Source organism: Scyliorhinus canicula, chromosome 17 (genome assembly GCF_902713615.1).
Source record: "Scyliorhinus canicula chromosome 17, sScyCan1.1, whole genome shotgun sequence".
NCBI classification, from domain to species: domain Eukaryota; kingdom Metazoa; phylum Chordata; class Chondrichthyes; order Carcharhiniformes; family Scyliorhinidae; genus Scyliorhinus; species Scyliorhinus canicula.
In genome coordinates, this window is record NC_052162.1 from 16,758,637 (window position 1) to 16,772,518 (window position 13,882).

Genomic DNA, 13,882 nt, shown 5'->3' on the forward strand with positions numbered 1-13,882 from the left:
AGAGAGAGAGAGAGAGAGAGAGAGAGAGAGAGAGAGAGAGAGAGAGAGAGAGAGAGAGAGAGAAGAAGAAGCCTGGCACCTCTACCATGTCTCATTGAAGTGGTTGACTTTTAATGCCATCCAGCTGTAGATGGCCTACTCCCACATTGTAGGGCAACAAGGAATTGGAATAGATTCTATCTTGCTGGTTTAGCACACTGGGCTAAATAGCTGGCTTTGAAAGCAGACCAAGGCAGGCCAGCAGCACGGTCCAATTCCCGTACCAGCCTCCCCAAACAGGCACCGGAATATGGCGATTAGGTGCTTTTCACAGTAACTTCATTGAAGTCTACTCGTGACAATAAGCGATTTTCATTTTTCATTTATTACTACTGACTATTGGGGCAGCACAGTGGCGCAGTGGGTTAGCACTGCTGCGTCACGGCGCTGAGGTCCCAGGTTCGATACCAGCTCTGGGTTACTGTCCGTGTGGAGTTTGCACATTCTCCCCATGTTTCCGTGGGTTTCACCCCACGACCCAAAAATATGCAAGCTCGGTGGATTGGCCACGCTAAATTGCCCCTTAATTGGAAAAAATGAGTTGGGTACTCTAAAAATTAGAAAATAAATAAAACTTACTACTGACGCATTTGAAAGGAGAGGCCGTGCTGAAAATATAGAAAATAATGTTCAGAACTACTACAAGTAGTTCTGATAACATTAACACATACTTATAACATACAACTAAAATTGGGGGCGGGCAGAACGGTAGCACAGTGGTTAGCACTGTTGCTTCAGAGCGCCAGGGTCCCGGGTTCAAATCCCGCTTAGGTCACTGTCTCTGCTGAATCTGCACGTTCTCCCCATGTCTGCCTGGATTTCCTCCGGGTGCTCCGGTTTCTTTCCACAAGTCCCGAAAGACGTGCTTGTTAGGTAAATTAGGCATGCTAAACTCTCCCTCTGTATATCCGAACAGGCGACGAGGGGATTTTCACAGTAACTTCATTGCAGTGTTAATGTAAGCCTACTTGTGACACTAATAAATATTATTATTATAAATTGAGGATCCAAACAAACTTACTGATTTGGTAGAACCAAGCAGTCATTTATCAGATGTACTTACACAATGTTACTCCTAAAATCAGTCCAGCCCCATCTAATGCACTAGACACGAGTAATATTCTTCTATTTAATGTGTGACCCATCTTTAAAGCCTCTCTAAGCAGGGCTGCACAGTGGTGCAGTGGTTAGCACTGTTGCCTACGGCCCTGAGAACCAGGGTTCGATCCCCGCCCGGGTCACTGTCTGAAGTTTGAATATTCTCCTCCCTCACCCTCAGAACCCGAAGATGTGCAGTTTAAGTGGATTGGCCACGCTAAATTGCCCCTTAATTGGAACAAAATAATTGGTTACTCAAAAGCCTCTCTCAGCAAGATTTCAAGTTGATGTCAACTTATGTCAATTTCTGCAGCTCTTCTAAGACAAGTGGCATTTAAACATAGGTCCCAAAGGACACCGAAATGCCTCTAACATGTGGGCTGGCTGTTACGCCCTCTGCCAGGTGTTTGAAGGAGGAGGGTGAGGTACGTACAATGAAGCGGATGGATTACCCACCGCCTGTCCTCAACTGTCTCCCATTTTTAAAAGGGGGAGGTTGGAGGCATCAGATAGCTCCCTCACCCTTTGGCCCATTGAGGTCCTTAAGTGGCCAATAAAGCAGCGAGGCCATAAGCTTTTACTGGGCAAGCTGGTGACAGGCCAGGGGGTGGTGGTGTTGGTGGGGGAAAGAGATCTCCTTTGGGGAGCCCCATGTGAACTTCAGAAGCATTCCCCCCCCCCAAACCACTTCCCCCATCTACCGCAAATTCATATCTCTCCGTTTAACCCTTCCTCCAACCTCTCAAATCTAGCCCCTAAAGTCACCAGTACCTCAATTCCAAGCTTCTACCAAGGTCATTCAGGTCAATCGTCAGAAAACCGATGAGTCATTTTACGTTTACTCTTACTGTTGGGAAACATTTAGACCTAGTCTATGCTTTGTATATCTTGAAGTGCAAAGCAAAGATCAGAAATAGGACGCAAAGGGAACAGGAGATGTAAATCCACAGTTTTGTTAATGCTCAGAGTACCAAGACATGGCTTTTAAATCAGCTATCAAAAAGAAACAGATCCGTGGACATTTTCATACAAGAGATCGCCACTTAACTTTTCGTGCCAGCGATGAATTTAGATTCCACTTTGGGGGGGGTTTAATGTTACACATTCCTTTTTTATGGATTCTCCCCCAAATGAGTCCAATACACAGGTTTCTTTTTTTCAATAAATACTTACTTTTATAAACCAGTATTTGATGTAGTTTTGTCCCCTCCTACATGTTTAAAATTTTCTACATATGTTGATGATCAGATTATGTAAGGAACATCTTGTGTTCATTTGTTTTTTAGTGTGTACTACAGCATGAATATGATTCAGTGTAAATAAAAATATGCTTTTCAAAAAGGCCATTAACCTGAATAAACTGAAAAGTTTGATACTGATGATTATCCTGCGAACAAGGTCAATTACTTAGGAAAATACATCAGCGATTAAACATGAATAATCCCAAACACAATTATCTGCACAACATTTACTTCAGAGATGTACAGGGCGAATTGTCCCTTTAGCGGCAAAATTATCCCTACCTCTTTCTTTCCCAGACATTTTGTTCATAAAGACGTCAATTTAATCAGTCAAGATATCAATTTAAACAGATCAAAGATGACAAAAAAAAGAACGCATTCGCTTTCTCAAATAATGTTGAAACAGGTTTTTGGTATTAACTATGTGTTTTTTGATCCTCTCGTGGAATATAGAGGTACGGTGAGCAGGCAATTTCAGAACCAAAAGAGAAGTCAGCCTCAAAAACAAAGCTAAAAATATGTTCCGAGTTCACAAAATAAGATTATAGATGAGTAGTTTGGAGTTTGATGCCTCCAGGAATTTGATGGAAACTACCCGTCAGCTACACTATGGCAAATATTTTGATCAATGGCTTCTATTTCATGTTTACATTTTTTGCTCGAGTAATTTAAATGGAACGGAGTTCATATAGGGCCATTATATTTAATCTGGCATAATCTTAAAATGTATTTATTGTCAGAGCATATTAACAATAGAATTCCTTACCAAGCCACTTGACATAGGAAATGCGTGCTTTGTAAGATTTTCGAACATGGATTTTCTGCTGCGACCTTCCTGTTTAAGAGCAAACCGCAGGTTTCGCATATCCTGTCAGAATTAAAAAGTAGCTGTATCACAGTGTTCAATAGGTACACAACACCCTTGTCAGAAGATATAATACACATGGTTATTTATTCTCTCATACTCTTGATAGCCATGAAGATATAAACAGCTTAATTTTTGTGGATTTGCAAAACAATGAAAATATTCTCACCATAACTGTTATTTATGTAGACCACACAAACATCAGAACTATAACATATGGGCAGAGATCAAACAATAAACACAGGGTTTGTTATATTAGTGGGATTGTAGAACAGAACTCCCAATTGTGGAAAGGAAATGGAAGAGGAAATCTGTAGACAGATCAGTAGAAAGAAAATTACAGTTCAATAAGATTTTAATTACATGAACATTGATTGTGAGGTAGGAGATTAAATTGGAAAAGAATGGAATTCTTAAAATGTGTACAGGATTCCTTTGTGTCTGTTCCTCCACAATCAGGCAGTGCAACACAGATCCTAAAAACTCACTGCGTAAAAACAATTTTCCTCATATCACCATCAGTCAATCTCCTGAAATCTCTCTCATCTTAAGCTTCACCCTTCCACACACAGTCTGAACCAGAGTTTTATAAATGCTCATCGTACCTTCTTACTGTTTTGTACCATATGGCATTATATAAATGCAAGTTGTTGTTGAGTTCAACACGCAACAAGCTTAAAAAGGAGCTAGTAAAGATGAAAGGTTAAAAATTTCAAATTGCTTCATGGGACTTCCGGTGACAGTGGGCGAGAGGCAGCCGCACAATGGAGGGCTCCTGTTCAGGGACGGCATTTTCGGGGCTTTAAGCCCGGTCCCAGGGGCCACGGAGGCGGCAAAAGCAGGGAGAAGGCACAGAGGAGACACAGTGAAAGCACAGTAAAGGAAAATGCCGAGGGTGCAAAAAACGGCTGTACAAAAAACAGCTGAAGGTCCGTCGGGGAGTGGAAAGGTCACCGCGGGGTCACCAAGGAAAATGGAGGCTGGAGCTCCAGGGGAGGCCGCATTGCTTACGGCTGAAGAAATGACTACGGTGATGGCTGCGGAATTCGAAAAGCAGTTCACAATACACATGGAGGCGATGAGGGAGGAGATGAGGGAGGTTTTGAGAGTGCTGGTGGAGGAGGCGATTTCCCCGTTGAGGACGGCGGTGGCGAGCGCAGTGGCGGAGGTGCGGGAGCAAGGGGAGACGCTGAAGGACGCGGAGGAGACATTATTGCAGCACGGTGATCAACTTACCTCGATGGGGAAGGAGATGCGGTAGGTGATAGAGATTAACAAGGATCTGCGAGGAAAAATAGAAGACCTGGAAAACAGATCCAGGCGACAGAATTTGAGGATTGTGGGGCTGCCCAAAGGAGTTGAAGGGCCGAGGCCAACTGAGTATTTTGTTGCGATGCTGGCAAAACTATTGGGGGAAGGGGAGGATCCCCCCCGATATGAACTGGATCAGGCTCATCGGTCATGGAGGCCTGTACCAAAGGCGAGTGAGCCGCCAAGGGTAGTGACTCTGTGCTTCCGTAGGTACAGTGTGAAGGAGAAGGTCCTGTGCTGGGCCAAGCAGAAGCGGGTGGTGCAGTGGGCTGGAGCTGGTACACATGTATACCAGGTCTTTACGGTGAAGCTGGCGAGGAGGCGGACTGCCTTCAACCGGGTGAAGAGGGTGAGAATGTGAAGCAAGGGTTAATAGCTAGAACAAACCAGAATTAATGGGACACATTAGTGGAAAATTACAAATAGGGGAGTTGTTATTGAATTCGCGAGCCGACTCATGACTGTAAGCCGAATAGCCTTGAGAAACAAGGAAGATGGCTGGATGACGGAATATGAAATGTGGGAGCCGCTTGCAACTATGGCTAAACACCTGCTGTTTATGCTAAGACTACTATATACTTATGTGCCAATAGATAACCTCAAAGTCTGCAAAATCATGTATCGAAACTATGGCAAAAACAAGTTTATGCTTTGTAATGGTGGCAAGCTTAAGTGAATGTAAGGGACAGCCCCTTAAAAATACATATAAAAAAAGGATGTTTTGAGCAATACTTTGGCACTCTCCGAGGTGGTTCCCCGGAATACCTAGAGCGCTACCCCGATCGTAATAAAGAATATTCTGAAGTACAAACGTGTTCGAGACTTTCTTCCGGACTGAGACACAAGTGAATTAGAGACACATTCACAAGGGCACTGTACATTAGCAAGGTGCAGTGCGGCATTGTATATCCAGCGAAGCTGAGGGTGACTTACAAGCTCAAGGACTTTTATTTTGGAACGGCGGAAGCAGCGGAGGAGTTTGCAAAGGCAGAAGGACTGTGGCAGAACTGAGAAATTGAGAAATGGCCATATGCCGATATAACCTCATGACTGTATTTTCTTCTTTTTTGTTTCACTGCGTGCAGATGTATGGGCTAAAGGAGCCAATGTTGTATATATTTGGACAAGGGAAGTGATGGGACTTTCACTCGAAGTGAGGGCCCTTTTGGGTGTAGGTGGATATGTGGGGTTTGTGTGCTAAAAGGGGATTTCTGAGCTTTCCTAGGGCCGGGCAAGGGGCCCGGGCGGGGGCCTCCACGCTGGCCGGTTTAAGCCGGCCAGTGAACGGGACTGAGGTGGGGGGGGAGGGGCTGCGGCCATCGGAGCCTGGCAGAATAGGATCCTAGGGGTCTAGCCGGGGTGGAAGGTTGGGGGGGGGGGGGGGGGGGGGGGGGGGGGGGGGGGGGAGGAAAAGAGGTTTGTGGAAGGAGTTTTACAAGAGGCAGTGGAGGGGAGGAGTTGGGTTGGGGGGGGTTGTTGTTTACAACTCTTGGGTATCATGTACGGTGCTCTTTCAGAGGTTGGATGGCATTGAGTGGAAGGGAGGGCAGGGGGAGTGGACTCTATAGATTAATGGTGGCCATGGGCGGTCCCGGACTCCTTTTTCTTTTTCTCCTTTGTTTTTTGTTTCCACCATGGGAGGGTTTGTTTTATTGGATGTATATATTGACAGGTGGGCCGTTGTTTGGGGTGGTGGGAGGATGGGATCGTTGTTATTGTTAAGGGGACTGATTTTGTATTTGTTACCGTTTACTGTCTGTTGGTGGGGTGTCAATTTTGAAGGAAAATGTGAAAATGGAGAATAAAAACATTTTAAAAAATATTTCAAATAAAAAAATTGCTGAATGCCACAGGCTTTAACTTTATCCAAATAAAATTAAAGAGTGCTTATGAGGAAATTGGAAAATGGAGTTGTGGTTAAGATCAGCCTTTGATACAGCACCTTGAGTGGAAATCAAGTACACATCTACTGGTTCCCCTTTATCACTCTTCAGAATGCCCTGATCCTGGAACCAGGCAGGCAACATACCATCCTGGAGTCTGTTTTGCAGTCTCAGAAATGCCTGACTGTTCCCCATACAATTGAATCCCCTACCACTATAGCCCTGCCATTCTTTTTGCTCCCCTCTTGAGCAGCAGGCTAATCCATGGTGCCATCAAGTTGACTGCCACTGCTTTCCCCTGCGCAATCATCTTCCCTTATAGTACCCAAAATGGTCTACCTGTTAGAAAGGGGGATGGCCACAGGGAACTCGTGCATTACCTGCCTTCCTCTATCCTGCCTGGCAGTCACACATGCCCTTTCTGCTTATTTAATCTTCACTGAATGTGCTGTCCACGACTGGCTCAGCATCGTGGATGCTCCACAGTGAATCCACCCTTAGCTCCAGCTCAGAAATGCAGTTAGTCAGTAGCTGCAGTTGGACAAACGTCCTGCACAAGTGGTCACCAGGGACAACTTAAGATTCCATGATTTGCCACATAGCACAGGAGGAGAACAAGGGATGTGAGCACTCCTGCCATGACTACCCTTAAGCCCCTTATTTATTCCCTTTTATAACAAAAAAAGTATGCTCAATACTTACTAAAGTCTCTTACTAACTTTACTCTCACTCTACTTTGCTTCCTTATATTACTTTATTCCAACGACCCTGACTGTCACTTAACTGTGTTGTTTCTCAGTTAATAACTTCTTCAAAAAAAAATTATAAAAATCAGGGCCGTTTCTCTGCAGCACTGACTGCAAGGACACCGTTCTCAGGCCACTTCCCTATGACACTGACTGCAAGGACACCGTTCCCTGACCGCTTCCCTATGACACTGACTGCAAGGACACCGTTCCCTGACCGCTTCCCTATGACACTGACTGCAAGGACACCGTTCCCTGACTGCTTCCCTATGACACTGACTGCAAGGACACCGTTCCCTGACCGCTTCCCTATGACACTGACTGCAAGGACACCGTTCCCTGACCGCTTCCCTATGACACTGACTGCAAGGACACCGTTCCCTGACCGCTTCACTGTGACACTGACTGCAAGGACACCGTTCTCAGGCCACTTCACTGTGACGCTGACTGCAAGGACACCGTTCCCTGACCGCTTCACTGTGACACTGACTGCAAGGACACCGTTCCCTGACCGCTTCACTGACAATGACTGCAAGGACACCGTTCCCTGACCGCTTCCCTGTGACAATGACTGCAAGGACACCGTTCCCTGACCGCTTCCCTGTGACACTGACTGCAAGGACACCGTTCCCTGACCGCTTCACTGTGACACTGACTGCAAGGACACCGTTCCCTGACCGCTTCCCTGTGACACTGACTGCAAGGACACCGTTCCCTGACCGCTTCACTGTGACAATGACTGCAAGGACACCGTTCCCAGACCATTTCACTGTGACGCTGACTGCGTGGACACCATATTCAGCCCACTTCACTGGGCTGCACGGTAGCATAGTGGTTAGCACAGATGCTTCACAGCTCCAGGGTCTCAGGTTTGATTCCCGGCTTGGGCCATTGTATGTGCGGAGTCTACACATTCTCCCCGTGTCTGCATGAGTTTCCTCCGGGTGCTCCGGTTTCCTCCCACAGTCCAAAGATGTGCGGGTTAGGAGGATTGACCATGCTAAATTGCCCTTAGTGTCCAAAAAATGTTAAGTGGGGGTTACTGAGTTACGGGGATAGGGTAGATACGTGGGCTTCAGTAGAGTGCCCTTTGTAAGAGCTGGTGCAGACTTGATGGGCCGAATAGCCTCCTTCTGCACTGTAAATTCTATGATTCTATGAAATTCTATCTCTGACACTGACTGCAAGGATACCGTTCCCAGGCCATTTCACTGTGACGCTGACTACGAGGACATCGTTCTCAGGCCACTTCACTGTGACACTGAGTGCGAGGACGCCATGCTCAGACCGCTTCACTGCTTTGCTGACTGCAAGGACTCCAACCCCAGACCACTTCACTGTGACGCTGACTGAGAGGACACCGTTCTCGGTCTGCTTCACTGTGACACTGACTGCGAGGACACTGTTCCCAGACTGCCTCACTGCGACGCTGACTGCAAGGACACCTTCCCCAGACTGCTTCATTGTGACACTGACTGCGAGGACACCGTTCCCAAACCGCTTCACTGTTCCACTGACTGCGAGGACACCATTCCCAGACTGCTTCACTGTGACACTGACTGCGAGGACACCATTCCCAGACTGCTTCACTGTGATGCTGACTGCGATGACACCGTTCCCAGACCGCTTCACTGTGACACTGACTGCGAGGACACCATTCCCAGGTCACTTCACTGTGACACTGACTGCAAGGACACCATTACCAGACTGCTTCACTGTGACGCTGACTGCGAGGACACTGTTCCCAGACTGCTTCACTGTGACACTGACTGCAAGGACACCATTCCCAGACTGCTTCTCTGTGACACTGACTGCGAGGACACCGTTCCCAGACCGCTTCACTGTGACGCTGACTGCGAGGACACCATTACCAGACTGCTTCACTGCGACAATGACTGCAAGGACACGGTCCCCAGACCACTTCACTGTGACGCTGACTGCGAGGACACGGTTCTCAGGCCACTTCACTGTGACGCTGACTGCGAGGACACGGTTCTCAGGCCACTTCACTGTGACGCTGACTGTAAGAACACCAACCCCAGGCAAGTTCCCTGCGACGCTGACTGCACGGGCACCATTCTCAGACAGCTCTACTGTGACGTTGACGGAGGGCACCGTTCCCAGACCTCTCCGCTGTGATGTGAACTGAGAATACACCGTTCCCAGACTGCTTCACTGTGACATTGACTATGAAGACACTGTTCCCAGTCCTCTGCGATGTGAACTGCAAGGACACCGTTCCCAGACCACTTTGCTGTGACACTGACGGCAAGACGCATAGATACATAGAACATTCAGTGCAGAAGGAGGTCATTCGGCCCATCAAGTCTGCATCGAACCATTTAGTCCCTCACTTCCACCCTATCCCGATAACCCAAAAACCCCTCCTAACCTTTATCGACACTAAGGGCATTTAGCATGTCCAGTCCGCCTAACCTACACGTCTTTGGACTGTGGGAGGAAACTGGGGCACCCGGAGGAAACCCACGCAGACACGGGGAGAATGCGTAGACTCTGCACAGACAGCGACCCCAGCTGGAAATCGACCCTGGCGCTGTGAAGCCACAATGCTAGCCACGTGTGCTACCGTGTTTCCCCTATTCCCTTTTACACTCTTTTCCCCAAACATCCATATCGAACTAACCCCACGTACCTATGCAATTTAAATTTAAAACACTTGTTTCGGAGAAACCAGTGTCACACTGAAACTTAATGTGAAATTCCATCATATCACAATCACTTTATCCCATATGATCTCATAGAATCATAAAACCTCTTCAGTGCAGAAGGAGGCCATTTGGCCCCTCGAGTTTGCACCGACCCTTGGAAAGAGTACCCTACCGAGGCCCACACCCCAACCCTATCTCCATAACCTAGCAACTCCACCTAACGTTTTGGATAGTAAGGGGCAATTTAGCATGGCCAATCCACCTAACCTGCATATCTTTGGACTGCGGCAGGAAACCGGAGCACCTGGAGGAAACCCACGCAGAAATGGGGAGAAAGTGTAAAAGCCAGGCAGCAGTGCTAGCCACCGCGCCGTGCAGTGCAATTATCATTCCTACCTCATTACATAATGAGAGATTTAAAACCTATACGAAGGTTCAAGGCCTCCACGATTATTGTATTATCTTTGTTACAAGTTCTAATATTGATTGATTAGTACTTTAATCCAATTCTGTTGTTAGTGGTAGGGAAACTGTAAAATACTCCCACAGCCTTTTTTTTACCCTTATTCTTTATCTGTACCCATATTGATTTACTTCCTAGCCTTCTGAGCCACGATCCTTTCTCACGACTATCCTTGCGCCATCCTTTATTGTCAACGACAAAGTACCCGTTCCTTTGTCACTCTGTCAGTCTTATCAAAACGTCAAAAACCCCAAACTATTTATTTCACACTTGGGTCAGCTTGCAACTTTAAAGACTATCATTATTAAGGAAATACACAGTTGCTCATCATCTTCAGATGGGTTCCATAAGGTGCAGATTTTGGATAGTTGACTGACAGAACCCTCTGGTGCCGAAGCCCACAGAAGGTCAATGGGCAAATGCAAGTCTAATAAATGGACTGCAAATTCCTGCCTAGGACAAGCTGCAAGGATATTGATAAGAATGGGAAATGAGAAAACAAGCGGCAGATGGAATTCAATGTCAGTAAATGTAAAGCGACTAAGGAAACATGGAATACCTAGTGCAGAGGGAGGCCATTCGGCCCATTAAGTCTGCACCAATCCTCCTGCCCGAAGCTGGAGAATTATTGGAGGGAGGTTTTCTTTTTTTTTTTAAAGTATCTCTATTAAGGTTTTGCAGAATTTTTCATAATAAAACAGTAGTAACCGTAATAACAAAACAAACTAGAGTGAACATTAACATAGTGCAAAAAGAGAATATACAATAACAATTAAATAGACATTACCCCACGCGACCCAGTCTTGCCACATCAACCCAATGAAGCACTCCCCCCCCCCACCCCACGGATTGCTGCTGACATTTTAATTTTCCCCAAGAAAGTCGACGAACGGCTGCCACCTCCGAGAGAACCCTAGCGTAGACCGTCTTGAGGCAAACTTTATTTTCTCGAGGCTGAGAAACCCAGCCATGTCGGTAACCCAAGTCTCTACACTCGGGGGCTTCGAGTCCCTCCACATTAATAAAATCAGTCTCTGGGCTACTAGGGAGGCAAAGGCCAAGACGTCGGCCTCTTTCGCACCCTGAACTCCCGGGTCTTCTGACACTCCAGAGATCGCTATCTCTGGACTCGGCACCACCCGTGTGTTAAGCACCTTGGACATTGCCCTCGCAACTCATTGCCAGAACACTCTAAGCTCCGGGCATACCCAAAACATGTGGACATGGTTTGCAGGGCTGCCCTTGCACCTCATACAACTGTCTTCTACTCCAAAAAACTTGATCATTCTCGCTGCCGTCACGTGTGCCCGGTGGACCACCTTAAATTGAATTAGACTGAGCCTGGCACATGAGGAGGAGGAATTAACCCTGCCCAGGACCTCTGCCCACAGACCCGTTTCCATCACCTCACCAAGCACCTCCTCCCACTTGCCCTTGAGCTCCTCCACTGGGGTTTCCTCCGCCTCCTGTAGTTCCTGGTAGATTTCCGACACCCTCCCCCACCCAGGTGCCGGAGACCACCCTGTCCTGTATCCTCAGTGGCAGCAGTGTCAGAATGGCCACTACCTGTTTTTTCAGGAAGGATCATATTTGCAGATATTTAAAGGCGTTTCTTGGCGGCAGATTAAATTTGCCCTCTAGCGCCTTCAAACTGGGAAAGCTTCCATCTATGAACAAATCTCCCATCCTTCTGATGCCTGCCCTCTGCCAGCTCTGGAACCCACCATCCATCCTACCCGGGACAAACCTGTGATTGTTGCATATCGGGGTCCAGACCGACGCTCACTCCACCCTCTTGTACCTCCTCCACAGTCCCCAGATCCGCAGTGTCGCCACCACCACCGGACTTGTGGAGTAACGGGCCGGCGAGAACGGCAAAGAAGCTGTTTTCAAAACTCCCAGACTAAGACCGTTACATGACGCCGCCTCCAGCTGCTCTCTTTCCCCCCCCCCCCCCCCCCCCCCCCCCAAACCCCCTCATCGCCCACTTCCTAATCATAGCTATATCGCCCCACTCCCACAGCGATCTCCTTACTCCCGGGGTCTTATTCGCCCATAATGAGCCCGTAATGATCCTACTCACCCGCTTAAAAAAGGCCTTAGGGATGAAGATGGGGAGGCACTGAAAGACAAACAAAAATCTGGGGAGGACAGTCATTTTCACGGTCTGCACCCTCCATGCCAGTGACAGCGGGAGTATGTCCCACCTTTTAAAGTCCCCTTCCATTTGCTCCACCAACCGGGTCAGGTTGAGCCTGTGCAGGGCATCCCATTTCCTGGCCACCTGTATACCCAGGTAACGAAAACTTTTCTCTACCATCCTGAGCGGCAGCTCTTTCAGTCTCTCCTCCTGTCCCTTGGCCTGGATCACAAACAACTCGCTCTTTCCCATGTTCAGTTTGTACCCTGAAAAACTACCAAAGTCCCTCAGGATCCGCAGAACCTCCCCCATCTTTTTTAAAAAGTCTGCACTAATCCTCTGAAGGAGCACCATACCCAGCCCCACTCCCCTGCCACATCCCAATAACTCTAACTAACCCTTGGACACTAAGAGGCAATTTAGCATGGACAATCCACCTAACCTGCACATTTTTGGATTGTGGGAGGAACCCGCACCCAGAGGAAACCCACGCAGGCACGAGGAGGATGTGCAAGCTCCATACAGACGGTCGCCCATGGTCAGAATGGAACCTCGGTCCCTGGCGCTGTGAGGCAGCAGTGCTAACCACTGTGCCATCCCGTGATACATAGTGATTATTTACATTGAATGGGGGAAAGTTGTGCTGTTGTTAAACTTATTCACACCTTTAACATTTCTGGCAACAGTTCAACCGAGTTAAGGCGAAGAGTAGTTGAACTCTACAGGTCAAGGTTCGGACAGCAGGCTTTGCTGAGTTAGCTCATATTAACCAAGCAACTGTAGGGCAGCACGGTGGCCAAGTGGTTAGCATAACCGCCTCACGGCGCTGAGGTCCCAGGTTCGATCCCGGCTCTGGGTCACTGTCCGTGTGGAGTTTGCACATTCTCCCCGTGTTTGCGTGGGTTTCGCCCCCACAACCCAAAAATGTGCAGAGTAGGTGGATTGGCCACGCTAAATTGCCCCTTCATTGGAAAAAATAATTGGGTAATCTAAATTTATTTTTTTTTAAACCAAGCAACTGGAAAACCAGCAGGTAAGGAAGGATAATTGTTGCCATGGTCGCAACTCCTGATCATTACCCAGTAGCCTCTGCTGAAAAAGTTGTTAAATGTCAGGTGAGGACATGATTGAGGTCAGCACATGCCATAATGAATCAAATATCTAACCAAGGCTCACACATTAATAATAGAACTTGGAATGAAAAACATAGTGCAAGTGCTGCCAACTGAGCTGTAGACTTAAAAAGAATCAAAGCCTTCAGAAGGCGGCAAAGAAAGCAAGTGGCAGAAAAAAAAAGTAAAAATGTTGGTCGAATAAAACCAAAGGTTTAAGGAGTCATTGGTAACAAAAAGGTTATATTCGACATTCAAATACCCCTCATTCAAATTTGCATCGGCTAATGCAATCTCAGTTGGTATTGACTTCCA

At 47.3% G+C, this 13,882-nt stretch overlaps 1 protein-coding gene across 2 annotated transcripts in view; it reads right to left on the minus strand.

Moving 5' to 3' along the window:
- Positions 1-13,882, minus strand: part of mtm1 (myotubularin 1) — a 111,534-nt gene that overhangs the window by 46,422 nt on the left and 51,230 nt on the right. For both annotated transcript variants that reach the window (XM_038774205.1, XM_038774206.1), the window contains exon 6: positions 3,145-3,246. In XM_038774205.1, the coding sequence (XP_038630133.1) occupies positions 3,145-3,246 (102 nt within the window). The remainder of the gene's footprint in view (positions 1-3,144; positions 3,247-13,882) is intronic.